This window comes from Alternaria viburni (assembly GCF_023758015.1).
Source record: "Alternaria viburni strain BMP 2772 chromosome Unknown scaffold_15, whole genome shotgun sequence".
Taxonomy (NCBI): domain Eukaryota; kingdom Fungi; phylum Ascomycota; class Dothideomycetes; order Pleosporales; family Pleosporaceae; genus Alternaria; species Alternaria viburni.
Window position 1 is genome coordinate 506,144 of NW_026055784.1, and position 12,752 is coordinate 518,895.

Below are 12,752 nucleotides of genomic sequence, written 5' to 3' on the forward strand. Positions count from 1 at the left end.
CCCAATCCAGTATGCGTACACCGTCCTTCGTCACAACGCTGCTGGTAGCTGTGGCCTCCGTTGTAGCAGCCGCGCCTAGGTGAGCACCCTTCCGTACAATCCCAGTCTCATAGGCTTACTAGATCTGTAGTACCCTTCACGGCCGAAGCGTCGCCTTTGACTGGGGTACCGAGAAAGTGCGAGGCGTCAACATTGGCGGTTGGCTCGTCGTGGAGCCGTAAGCAAGCCAATACAGATTGTTTGCTCCTCCTGACACTGCCAGATTCATCACACCATCCATCTTCGAGAAATACGACTCAGAAGAATGGCCAGTCTTCGACGAGTGGACGCTTTGCGAGCGACTGGGCTACGATGCTTGTGCCGATGTGCTGAAGCAACATTGGGATAGCTTCGTTTCATTGGACGACTTCTGGAAGATCAAGAACTCCGGCTTCAACGTCGTGCGCATTCCCGTCGGTTACTGGAGGTGAGACTTCGTACAATTCCATCATGCTACTCCACTAACGGCACACGCCATAGCTACGTGGAACCCTGGGGCCCTTACATTTCCGGTGCAGCATCCTACCTCGACGCCGCAATCGACTGGGCGCGCCAAACCGGTCTCAAGATCATCATCGACCTCCACGGCGCACCCAAATCCCAGAACGGCTTTGATCACAGCGGCCACACAGCATCTTGGCCATCATGGGGCGATGAGGAGAGCCTGAGCCACACACACGCTGCACTCAGTGTGATCTCACAAAAGTACGCAAAACCAGAGATGCAAGACGTCGTGATCGCCATCCAATTCCTCAACGAGCCTTTCCTATTGAAGCTCGATCGCGAGATGGTCAAACAGTTCTACAACGACGCGTATTGGAGCCTACGAGATATCAGCGACACACCCGCCATGATGCACGATGGCTTTGAAAACCCGTCTTGGCTGAACGGCTTCCTGACTACCAAGGATGGTGCGAGCAATGTGATTGTCGATCACCATGAGTACCAGATCTTTGGCGATGGTGTCAACGGCATGTCCATCGAACAACACATCGCTCTTGCGTGTAACTCTGTACGTTACAAGCTCTCTACAATCACACAGACTAACGCCTGCTAACCCCCTCCTTCCAGGTCACCAACTACGACAGCTCCGACAAATGGACCAGTAAGCCCCTCCCCTCTCTCCCATCCCCTCCTTACACTAACCCCCCACCCCAGTCGTAGGCGAATGGTCCGGCGCCTTCACAGACTGCGCCCCGCACCTCAACGGCTTCCACCTGGGCTCCCGCATGGAAGGCAGTTTCCCCGGCTCCTACTACATCGACACCTGCGCCGGCAAATCCGGACCCGTCTCCTTGTGGTCTCAAGACTGGAAGAACAGCGTACGTCGCTACATCGAGGTCCAGCTCGATGCGTATGAGGCCAAGACCAAAGGATGGATCTTTTGGAACTTCAAGACTGAGGGAGGGGCGGGTGAGTGGGATTTGTTTCAGTTGATTGATGGGGGTGTTTTCCCGCAGCCGTTGGAGAGTAGGTGGTTTGAGAGGGCTTGTACGAACTTTTGAGTGGTCGTGAGGGGCGTGGGAGGAGACGGGTGTAATGTTGTGATCGACGGGTGATGGGGTATGAGGTGGTACTTGTGTATGGGTATGTGGCATCTTAGTGGATATGTACTGACATCGCATGTTGATATGAAAAGTGATTCGGATATCGCTCCCGTCTTCTCCTAATACGTCACCCCTTTCCCGCACTCTCGTGATGGTCCTCTCCTAATTTTCGAAACATGAGTAGTGCCTCAACGTAACCGTAGATGCATCACCCACTCGCTAGCATCAGCCACGCGTTCACGCTAACTCCATGATATATAACCTGCTCCAGATCCCCACCAGGAAAAGACCGTATCCCGACATCCCTTTCCCTTCTCATATAAATAATTATATACCATCCAGATATCATGGTTGCATAGCAAATTCCGCGGAGCCAAACTCTCTCCGCCTGAGTCAGTTCGACCTATGGCTTCTGTCGGCACCTCCTGCAATCCTATATATATAACGCCACGACAAGAAATGTGTCATGCAATTCCGATTGGCACTCGCTAACCTCGTTGCGAGACATTCTGGATCCGACAACCCTGATGTACCCGGGCCAGTGTCATTTGTATGGCATCCTAGCATCCAGGTGGTTGCGCTGTGGGGTCATTCCACGAGGTACGACTGTGTGGAGCAACTCCTGCACGATGCGCACCTTATCGAGAGTCCGTAAGTTCTTCTGTTCGATAAAAAGGCGATTAAGCTAATAGCAACAGGTTTCTCCGAGCTGAGCGCGGTTTCTCCATGCCACTCGATGTATGTTGTGCGAGAAAGTCAAACGGCTCACAATGACAAGTCTCGCGGACAGACACTCTGTCGCGTTTTACTCTGCGCGTCGTTCCTATATATACACCCGGATTCTAGTGCGTTGGCCTATTGGCTTACGTTGGGGAACGCTGCTTGCGTCGACGTTCGATAGCTGGAGGAGTTTCCTGTCATTCAAATCACCAGATGAACATACTGTTCACGCCGTCAGCCAAGATTCAAGATCGACAGCCTACAGTCTTGACGTTCCTCCACGATGCGGTGCGTGCTGTCGTGGGCTCCGCTATTACGCCAGATGAAGTTATAGTGGGGACTCATATAGCTACGAAGACGTTGAGGCTGAGAAAGCGGGAAGAGAACATGCCCTATGTCATTCTCCCTCATTATCTATATATACGCGCACTCGCAAATTGACCTCCGCACTGCACAACTGTATGCGAAAACCGGTACGTATACCCATTCTATTCGATCGCCCGCGGATGCCAAACATGCTGGGCCTGTACGTTGAAAAGCGAAGACAACTAACACCTACCCAGATCATACGGTTATCGGCTCCACGATACAGAATGTACCGTTGAAGCGTGCGGTGCTGGGTTCACTGGGAAGACAGAGTGCCTCAATGGCCACCATTGGATGATTTTGTCCGTCGTGCGCGACTCGCCAACGAAACGTCACAATGTTGAGCAACAGGCGGCAGAATATTTACACCTGGCAAGTGTCCTTCGCGATTGCAGTCCTGCGATTCGCGAGAATATGCATGATCAACTGTGGACTTCCTCACCCACTGGTACTGCGACGACACAGCGACGAGGCGCACACGATTACCGCATCACTCAACCATCCCAAACACCAGTGTACTCTCAAATGCAAAGATCGCAACGAGAGACTTGCTTCAATACCGAATACTCGACGCGTGCTTTCCTCAGCACTCCATTACGAGAACAATATGCAAGTCCAACGCGCAAACTCTGCTCGTAAGAAAAATTGTCCTGCAAGGAGAAAGTTTCTGATACACAACCCTGCTGCGATCACAAAGTCCAGAACCGCACATCGTCATTTTCTCCTCTCCGCACACCCGTCATTTACTATTTTTGCGCCGTGCGCACCGGAAGACGTGGGCTTCCCCGCTCGCCTCGAGCACCACGGCCCTCCTCTTTGTCCGCATTGCGTGTCTATGTTGCGTGCTCGGATCTCCCGAATCTTATCGGACAGACGCTCGGAGAGGAGGGTTGATGGCGCATGTGAAGTTGTAATAGATAGGAGGAAATCCAACAGTTTAAAGTGTACGGAATTCCGTACGTGCAAGACGCGCAGCGAATAGAGGTCGCTCCCAATGCCGCACATGCTGACGTGAAGTACCGAGCCAATTGCCTCGGTTTCCACGGAATCTTAGTCGTTTAGTGCTGATTGCCGGTGCCGCGCTCGCTAGTTAGGGCCTGGGAACTGCAGCAACCAGCACAACGGTTTTGCGCCAAGGACTGGGTACCAATTTTGGGCTGTCACTGGGCAAGGCGTGGTCTTCACCCCTTCTTTTTTGATTCCAAGGCTGAGAGTCGATCTGCGTGGCCCTGTCTGGGTAACCAAATGCACAGACTGAGGTTGCGATCGCATCGTGCAAATTATAAGGCGGTGGTCAGAGAGCGTTGTGTTCGCCCCGTAACGCGTCCAAACTTCTTGGGCACGAACGTCGCAAGGAGGAGCCTAACTCCTTCGGGATATCGCGTTTGGGCACCGGCCGGCTAGTGCTACTGACATGCACCGAACCACGGTCGAAAATTTCGAGTCTGTCATCAAAGTTCATCAACTTGCTGTGCGCATATTCAACAAGCAGGTTGATGCTGGATTTCAATGATGACCTTGCTTCACGGGCCAGACCTTGGGCTGCTGGATGAGCTCCCCAAGATGCGACCTACGAAGTACCTCCTATCTGGCAATAAAGACGACTTTCACATGACGTCTGGTCCACGTCCGCGACCCGCATCGTTCATGCAAGGACAAGACTCCGTGGGGTCCTCGGCAGCTGCGTAATGCAGACGAAACGTGGGAGCACAGACGAAAAGTAATGGGAAACCTCGAAAACACGGTGCGAAATCCCAAAGTGTCAAAAAGCTGTTGCTGGATTTTAGAGTTTCGGACCGGTTTACGTCGCTTTGTTTGGCAAGCCCCAACAGCCCAAGGCGCCTCATTACCAACGGCTTTAACGCGAGCGCTCTGGGAAATTGAGCACATGTCATCGGATCGTAGTGGGAGTGTGTTCTGGACCTGCTCGCTAATGACTTACTCCACATTATTCTCCGACACATCCCAGCGATCATGTTTCGCATCACATGGGATGCCTTGGGTACTGATGGGTTCTGTCGTGAAGTGACGAGCATCGCAGCTGTCTCTATGGAAACGTTCGTGCATGGACGGAGTTCACTGACATCTGCAATATGCACTCCAACGGCTTTCTGAATGGTGAACCAGTCTTTCGTTCTTTGGTGTGCATGTAGCTAAGGCATAGGCGAAAAACACACCCCGGTCCTCGTCTTTCTGAGGTCATCGGATGCGAGTCCGAACCACAACATCGCCCCGCCTCAGCAGCATTGAGCCAATCAGGCCCTTTGCCGGACGACGCTGGACTATTGACCGAACGGCTCTGCATGGATCAACCGTTTTTCTGGCGTATTACGAAGATCGCCCCGCCTTGCTTTGCGACTGTTAGCGGGGCCGGAGGGACGCGCAGCTGTGTTTCCCAGTTTCAGCTGTATTTGTATCCCGTGGCGCCCGTGGTCAACACAACAACAACAATCGCAAAAAAGCAACTAGCATGCCCCTATCAACATAAACACCCTCGCGCGAACACCTCCTGAAACATTGAACTCTCTTCGGACCCAGGAATCGGAACTCAATCGAAATCAATCGCTTGCTGCCAGGATGTCGACTACCATTGGCGTGCCGTACGACGACCTTCGTCCGCATGTCCTGCGACAGAAGAAGTCGTTCTTCCAACGGCTGAACGAAACTCACGACCAGCTTCTTTCGCACATGCGGTCGTTGAAAGAGGATCCGGTGCTTTCGGTCAAGCAATCTGCGGAACGCACGAGGGCTTCATCGACAACATCGCTCACATCAGTGCCGGAGTCAGATCGGGAAAGCTCCCAGGACACTACACGATGCACCGAATTCGACCTCGAGACACCGATATCGAGCGGATTCCTGTCCCCACCCATCTCGCCCGTCGAAGGCAGCTTCTTCCCCATCCAGCAATTCCTAATGCCCATGGACCGCAAGCCCAGCAAAGAATTCATCCAAGGCATGCAAGGCTACGTCCACTGGAAGCAAGCAACCTACGAGTCCACGCTCAGCCCACCCATCTCCCCTCCCCAAACACCGCAAAGCAGCTACTCCTGGAGCTCCTCAAGAAGCACGCGCAGCGAGATGTCCGACGAGGAGATGGACGACTGGCTCGACCGGCCCATGGACGCAGACGTACATCGCTTCCGCAAGATCTCCGCCTCTTCGCTGGAAGAATCGTCAGACTCCGACAACGACGACGAGAAGAAGATCCACGTCATCCAAGAGCAGCCAGAAGACGAAGATGACAGCGCGTCCCGCGAAGAACGCCAGCACATCTCCGCTATGTGGCGGGAGACGTGGTGCATGCGCGACTCGCAGGCTGATATCTCGTTTGAAGACCAGATCGGCGAGATTGCGCCTGAAGCAACGCTGAAGGCTTCGCCGAGGTCGAACAAATCTAGGAACCGCGAATCCAGGTTATTGTCGCTACCGGATGGAGTGCTCCGCAACATTGCTCTTCATGTGCCGCAGGAGCACACGCAGCCTTTCCGGTTGAGCTGCGCGAAGTTCGATTCCCTTGTTCAAACACCACTGTGCTCTACTTGAGCTGTTCCAGAATTTTTCCTTTGTCATTTTTGTCATCGCGTCCGACGTTTGTCGAGATTGCTGTTATATACACCGCCCCGAATAGGGAGCTAGAGAGAAGCCGCAAGGCATCGTTGCATTACCGCATTTTCATTATTGTGAGCAGTTCGAAGTTTTGGCGAAAGAGTATCGCGTCGGAGATGGTGGGCCTGCCGATCTACATGAAGCGTCGAACGAAGACAGCATCGAGTGATGTTGCCATCGACGCAGTGGATTGGCTGGGCGGGTGCGATTCAAGTGTGGTATACAGATGGATATCATTGGATACATAATATTTATTAGTGTGAGCCATTAGATGGATGAGAGTTAGGGTATACATTAGACGAGACAGAGACAGAGACAGAGAAACATAAGAAAGACATTACCATCACCATCAAACTTCGCTCTTGCTTCACACCATCTCCTTCGCTTGTGGTCTCTGCTGATATGTCCTCCCACTCTCGTAGATGTCGTGTGAATGCATCGACTCAGTCACATCTACCTTTGTCGTCACGGTAATGTTGCCCATCCCGCCACTTCCATGTGCTTTGTTGTGCAACCGGGTGTCGCTCTCTGTGCTTCCTCGCTCTCCGCTCGTTGAGCTTCCCCCGGATGGACTTCTGCTTAGATCTCCAGCTTGCTTGTTCGTCGCATCGATTGTCGTGAGCATGTAAGACTTGCCAGCAGCGCTATGACCTGCATACTCGCCTTCTGATGTCTTGTTCGATGCAAGAGGACCGTAGCTTTTGACCGCAGAGCGCTGCTTTGTACCTTTTCCGTATGCGTCTGAGAAATATCGCGGTTGGGAGTTCTTGCGGGAGCCGCTGCCGTATGTGGATACGAGGATGGATCGGAAAAGCGGTTTGAGGCAGGGGAGGTTGCCGGCGACGATACCGACGTTGCATTCGACGACGGTCCAGATGGTCATGTCGCGCGAGTCCCAGAGAAGGTCGCCTTCCCGCCCGTAATGAGGAAGGTAGGATAGTTTGACCAAAGCGGCGACTGTAGCGAATGTACCAAGGCCGAGGATGCAGATGAGGGACGCTTTGTGACGGCGGTTCATTTGGACGCCCCACAGCATAGGAATCTACATGGATGTGTTAGCATAGTCAATGCAGTAGTCACGATCTGGAAGCACTTGCAGGTATGCCCACTGAGAAGGCAATATCGGTGATGATGTTCAGCACGATATTCAGGAAGCCCAGGGCTTGTCTCGTCTGGATGGTCCAGCATGTGCCTTTGGCGCTTTGATCCCACATGAGACTGAGGGGTTGGCATTGCGTGACGACTGTGAGGGCGCAGCCAACGGTGTAAACCGTCATGAAAACTAGGACTGGTTAGCTTCGCACATTGCTATCAGAGAGTTATGCACTCACCCATGATGCCGATAATCAAGCGCCTGTATAACCGTCCGACCGCAATCCGAAGGAGAAAGAACCCCACAGAGACCTTGACGAAACATATGGCGAACAGGAAAATCGGCTGCGAAATGAGGTTCAACCTCAGAGCGGCTACGAAGTCTTCCTTTTTGATGTAGTCGATGTGTTTTCCTGCCCCCATGTGAACCTGTGGTATGACGAGGCATTGACCAGCAATGCACTGCAGAGTGTTAGCAGTGTACGGTAATCCAAAGAACAGTCGTTTCATACCAATGTCATAGCCAACAGCATCACATAGTCCTGATCGCACAAAGTCAGTGTTGTTCACCCATGCCTTGTCAGCGGAGTACTCACGTCCCAACCAACATTCCTGATCATCTTAACTCGGACATAGAACCTCGCAATCGTCGTGAGCACGGCCACGACGGTGACGGTTAGCGTGCTCGCGAGGATGGTAGGACCCTGATCTTCGTAGGGTCGCATTGGTGGCATGGCTGCGCCGCTTTGCTGCATTGTGGGAAGCACGTCAATTGAAGGTGAAGGATTCCAGATCACGCAAGTTTTTCGATGTTCCAGCAAGATGCTTGCACTATATGCAATATAGTACCAGCGAGCGGGAGTTCGCGACGACGTCAGGGGTTTCACATGGCGTACGTCTTGAGACCAGCAGCTCCTGTCTGCAAGACCTTAAACCGCCACACGGAAGGACGGAGAGAATACAGTTAACGCGAACCTTGTTTTCTGGCATCTGCGATCCATCACGCGGCGCAAGAGGTCGGGCTCATCGAATCTGGTACCGAGCCATAACGACATGTGCTGGCGAGAAACCGTCTGGACTAGCCTCGCTACACCTGGAAGGAATGGTGGCTGTGGACGGCTGATTCGAGACGAAAGTATGGGTCTTTGCGTGGCAGACTGACGGGGCAGGAAATAGTATCCCTTGATTCAAGAGTACCCCTGCAGACGTAGAGTCTCAAGTGCAGGGTCTCGGGCACGGCGCTCGTAGGGTAATCTAAGTGCGGTCCTAAAGAACCTCGGGAGTTGCGACGGCACTGAGCTGTGGCTGAACGCCCAGTGTAGCGGCGCCTTACGACAGAAGTTCATGAGTTGAATGGCCATTGGAGATGTTCTTCGGGCTACCAGTTAGTGAAGATTATTGAACCTACCCGCAAAAAGCAGACAAAGATGCGTAACTGAGCTACCGGCCACGTGGGTATGAAGCCGCCAAGGTAAGGCAGCGAGGGAGTATCCAAAGTGCCGCATGAACCTCACTCTAGAAATCGTTAAAGCGAGTGATGAAGAGCTAGAAGCTGCATGTCATACCGTTTACTGCACATCTTCGAAACTAATTCCACTGCACTGTGCTAGTCTAGAGCACGGGCCTGTGGAGAACGATTTCGTCAATACGACCGAGCATTGATAGGAGAAGAGAGGAGTCCGCGGGTCAGGTTGGGTACATAGATGGTATCAGGCTACGAAGAGAAGGGCCGTTGCGGGAAAGTAGACGTGAGCAGATCCCCCGGGCCGCGTAGGCTATGCTTGAAGACCTCGTCTGCAGGTAAGCTCGAGAGTGTCCTGAGGCCATATTGCATCCCATCTACTGCAAACCGAGGCAGGACTGAAGAGAGCTGAGAGATCGGCTAATATCTGCTGCGCTTGTCGCTTCCAGGCGCCTTGTAAGGAAGGTCGTAACAGACGGCACGCTTCCAGAGACTCGAAAGGTGGCGCGTAAGCCAATGGCCGCTTCAGAATGGGGCCTCCCGTGCGGCTGCACGTTAGATTCGCAATCGAGATTAACCGGTAGCTTGGAGGCACTGGAGGCCTCACTGACCTTGCGCTCGGTGTGAATATGGAGTGGAGGAAGCGGGACGGGGAGTCGGCAAGACGGATCTCATCCCTTAGCGTGGCCTAGCGCCATGGCATGATTGCGCCACCAATGTGCAGCGGCATAGAATGCTTAGCAGTCTTCACCTAACACGCACGATATCCGAGCCACCAGGCCCGATGCAGGCTCCTGAATCATGGAAGGATCAGTACACTTTTCAGGGACTTCTCGTACGGAGTACACCACATGGCTTGCCGCCAGGAAGAATATTTCCTCTCCTGCACGTGGGCGGGTCGCGGCTATTATGCAGGTCTCGGACGTGATGACCTGCAGACGTGGAACAGACTGGTATCAGGGCATCCTCGGCAGGAAAAGACAGATGTACGGATATGACCGAGGTAGACTTGTCGAACTACCTGTTGTATGGGTAACTAACGATTGCGGAGCTCATACATTACTCGCAGCCGGCATGATTCAGAATGCTGCGCGCCCATCATGTTCCCGCGCATCAACTTTGGGTCTTTATCCAAACGACGCTAGGCCCATGGCCATCCGAAGACCGGGCAGCCTTGACATGACACTATGGGTACATCGGCGCCATATGAGTTGTCCGGCAAGCTACTTCCGATCTTGCCATGCACATGTCGCCGAACGATGGCTCTTCGTATGGACTCGCTTGAGGAGACGACCCGGTTCATAGGTAGCCCGCCAATCTAGCCTCAGGGTCCTTGCGCTCAGGGCATGAGTATAGTCGGAGATGGGTAGGCACAGGCTCCAGGCACCGAAAAACTATTGGCCCCACACGTGGCATCGCCTTGCCTTGCTCCAATTCTTCGCCAGCAGACGGAGATAGCAAGACTAGATGCGGTGTACAGCACTGTTCCAGCAAGGTCGTGGTGGCTTCGGCATGTACTCGCCACCAACCCCGGCAGTGAGCATGGCAAGCTCAATCGGTAGCGGTCTGTGGTCATCTCTTCGAGGTATATGTATAGGAGCGGCACGTTTTTCTTTTGCTCATCAGCACTCAGCTTCTTCTGCTAAACAAGCCACTTCCTGATCCATCAGTTCCATTGGTCAACAGACAAGATGCGTTTCAACTCCCCCATTGCACTGGCCCTGCTCGCTGGAACTCTATCACACGCGCTACCAGCTCCACAAGATGCGCCGATAGACCCCTCTTCGCTACCAACTGCTCCCTCGAGCGATCCTTCTGTCGCCAGCGATCAACTTGAGCAATTGGCTCTGTTCGCTCAGCAACAAGTCGAGGAAGCACTTGCAGCAACTTCGTCCAAGCGAGCCGCTTGCACCTGGAACAATGTGTCGGTACGCAAAGAATGGAGCGCCCTGACGAAGCCGGAACGCAAAGCCTACACCGATGCCGTACTCTGCCTCCAAAAGAAGAAGGCCAACACGCCTGCTTCACTCATCCCAGGAGCAAAGTCTCGCTTCGATGACTTTGTCGGCAACCACATCCTGAAGACCATGGAGATCCACTACACTGGTACCTTCCTGGCGTGGCACAGGTACTTCACCTGGCAGTACGAGCAAGCCCTCAAGAACGAGTGCGGCTACAAGGGCACTCAGCCCTACTGGGACTGGGCCAAGACTGCTGCTAGCGGTCTCGAGAAGTCGGCTATGCTCGACGGATCTGCCTCTTCCATGTCCGGCAATGGAAAGTTCATTCCCGGCCAGGGACAAGTTGTCATTGCAGGCAGGGGCGAACCATACATCTACATCCCCGCCGGTACCGGTGGTGGCTGTGTTACGAGCGGTCCATTCAAGGACATGAGTAAGTACCCAGTACAAACCCTGGATATTTAGTCAGATACTAACAATCATTCCAGAGGTCAACCTTGGCCCCGTCGCTCTGAGCACAACCAACGGAACTGAGATCGCAAACGGCGACGGCCTCTCCTACAACCCCAGATGCCTGACGCGCGACTTGACCGACTACAGCAATAAGAAGTGGGCCAACGCGACCGCCATCGCCGACCTCATCATCAACAAGAAAGACATCTGGCAATTCGAGATGGTCATGCAGGGTGTGCCAGGAACAGACAGCCTGGGTGTCCACGGCGGTGGTCACTACTCCATGGGCGGTGACCCCGGCCGCGACTTCTTCGTCTCGCCTGGTGACCCGCTCTTCTACCTCCACCACGCTCAGATTGACAGGACTTGGTGGATCTGGCAGCAGCTCGACCGCAAGGCGCGCACGAGCGAGGCTGGCGGTATCTCGGGTACTGGCACCTTTTTGAACATGCCCCCCTCGGCCAACACAACCTTTGACACGACTATCAACCTTGGCTATGCTGCGGATGGAACAGAGAGGATGGAGGATCTGATGAGCACGACTGAGGGACCTTTCTGCTACATCTACGTATAGGCTTGAATGACCATTATGACACGCATGTATGCGACTGTATATACAAAATAATTAGTAATTAGACATGAAACCAGTAAGACCATCATCAGTTCGCCTGTCGCTGTATGACAGCTCTCAGATACGCAGTAAACGCATTAGACGGCATAAAACAGCACCTTCCACCGCCACAACCTCGCGCATCCAACCAACACACCACCACATGCCATACAAGCACCCGCCACCTTCATCGCAATCTGCCCACCCCGCTCACTCCCCTCAATCAACGCCGCAGCCCCAACAACACCACCAAAAGCAGCCAACCCCGCCAACGCCATACCAACAGCAACCCGTGCGGGCATATCATCCTCCCACCTCCCATCTACCTTCCTACTAAGAAACGACGCCACAACAACCATATGCAGCGAAAACACCACTCCAAGCGCAACTCCGTACAACGCTGCAAGGGGAAGCACAATATAAAGTTTTGGGTAGAAGACGGGCGCAAGACAAACCGCACCCCCCAGCACCGCCGCAGCAACAAATGTATTCACCGGCCCAACCCGCCTCAACGCATATATGTTGGCAACGGCGGGACCGGAGATAGCGGCCACGCTCAGCATAGTAAGGGCACCGTATGTCGCTGTATCCGGGAAGAAGAGGCCAGGCGGTTGCGTCAGCAGTACGATGCTGTAGAAGGGGTATATGAGGATTCCTGAGAAGACTAGCATGTAACCGAGGAGAAACCACATTCCACCTCCCTTTAAATCGTTGAGAAAGTGTTTGGGCAGACAGAGACAAATTGTATGTCCGTTCATCCATTCCTTCTCCTTCTGTGGATCGAGGCGAGCGAGAAGGAAGAATGCGGTGAGCAGTGTGGCAGCTGTTACGGCGCCGGTGTAGAGATGTAGGCGCGCCGCGTTACCATCTTCACTGTTTTCGTAGGCAAATCT

The 12,752-nt window shown here is 53.5% G+C and overlaps 4 protein-coding genes across 4 annotated transcripts; 3 read left to right on the plus strand and 1 right to left on the minus strand.

Annotated features, from left to right (window-relative positions):
• Positions 1-11: 11 nt before the first annotated feature.
• Positions 12-1,544, plus strand: J4E79_007190 (uncharacterized protein; the record flags this gene model as incomplete). Its single annotated transcript, XM_049356057.1, has 6 exons — positions 12-79; positions 131-217; positions 263-466; positions 520-1,051; positions 1,111-1,144; positions 1,198-1,544. 6 exons carry the CDS (start codon positions 12-14, stop codon positions 1,542-1,544), a joined length of 1,272 nt encoding a protein of 423 aa, XP_049209511.1.
• A 3,705-nt stretch (positions 1,545-5,249) lies between these two features.
• J4E79_007191 (uncharacterized protein) lies at positions 5,250-6,218 on the plus strand (the record flags this gene model as incomplete). Its single annotated transcript, XM_049356058.1, has 1 exon — positions 5,250-6,218. The coding sequence occupies one exon, from the start codon at positions 5,250-5,252 to the stop codon at positions 6,216-6,218; it is 969 nt and encodes a 322-aa protein (XP_049209512.1).
• Positions 6,219-6,648: 430 nt separating this feature from the next.
• Positions 6,649-8,128, minus strand: J4E79_007192 (uncharacterized protein; the record flags this gene model as incomplete). The annotated part of the gene is made up of 4 exons (XM_049356059.1): positions 6,649-7,323; positions 7,391-7,563; positions 7,613-7,835; positions 7,970-8,128. 4 exons carry the CDS (start codon positions 8,126-8,128, stop codon positions 6,649-6,651), a joined length of 1,230 nt encoding a protein of 409 aa, XP_049209513.1.
• A 2,398-nt stretch (positions 8,129-10,526) lies between these two features.
• J4E79_007193 (uncharacterized protein) lies at positions 10,527-11,823 on the plus strand (the record flags this gene model as incomplete). The annotated part of the gene is made up of 2 exons (XM_049356060.1): positions 10,527-11,229; positions 11,285-11,823. The coding sequence occupies 2 exons, from the start codon at positions 10,527-10,529 to the stop codon at positions 11,821-11,823; spliced, it is 1,242 nt and encodes a 413-aa protein (XP_049209514.1).
• Positions 11,824-12,752: the final 929 nt, after the last annotated feature.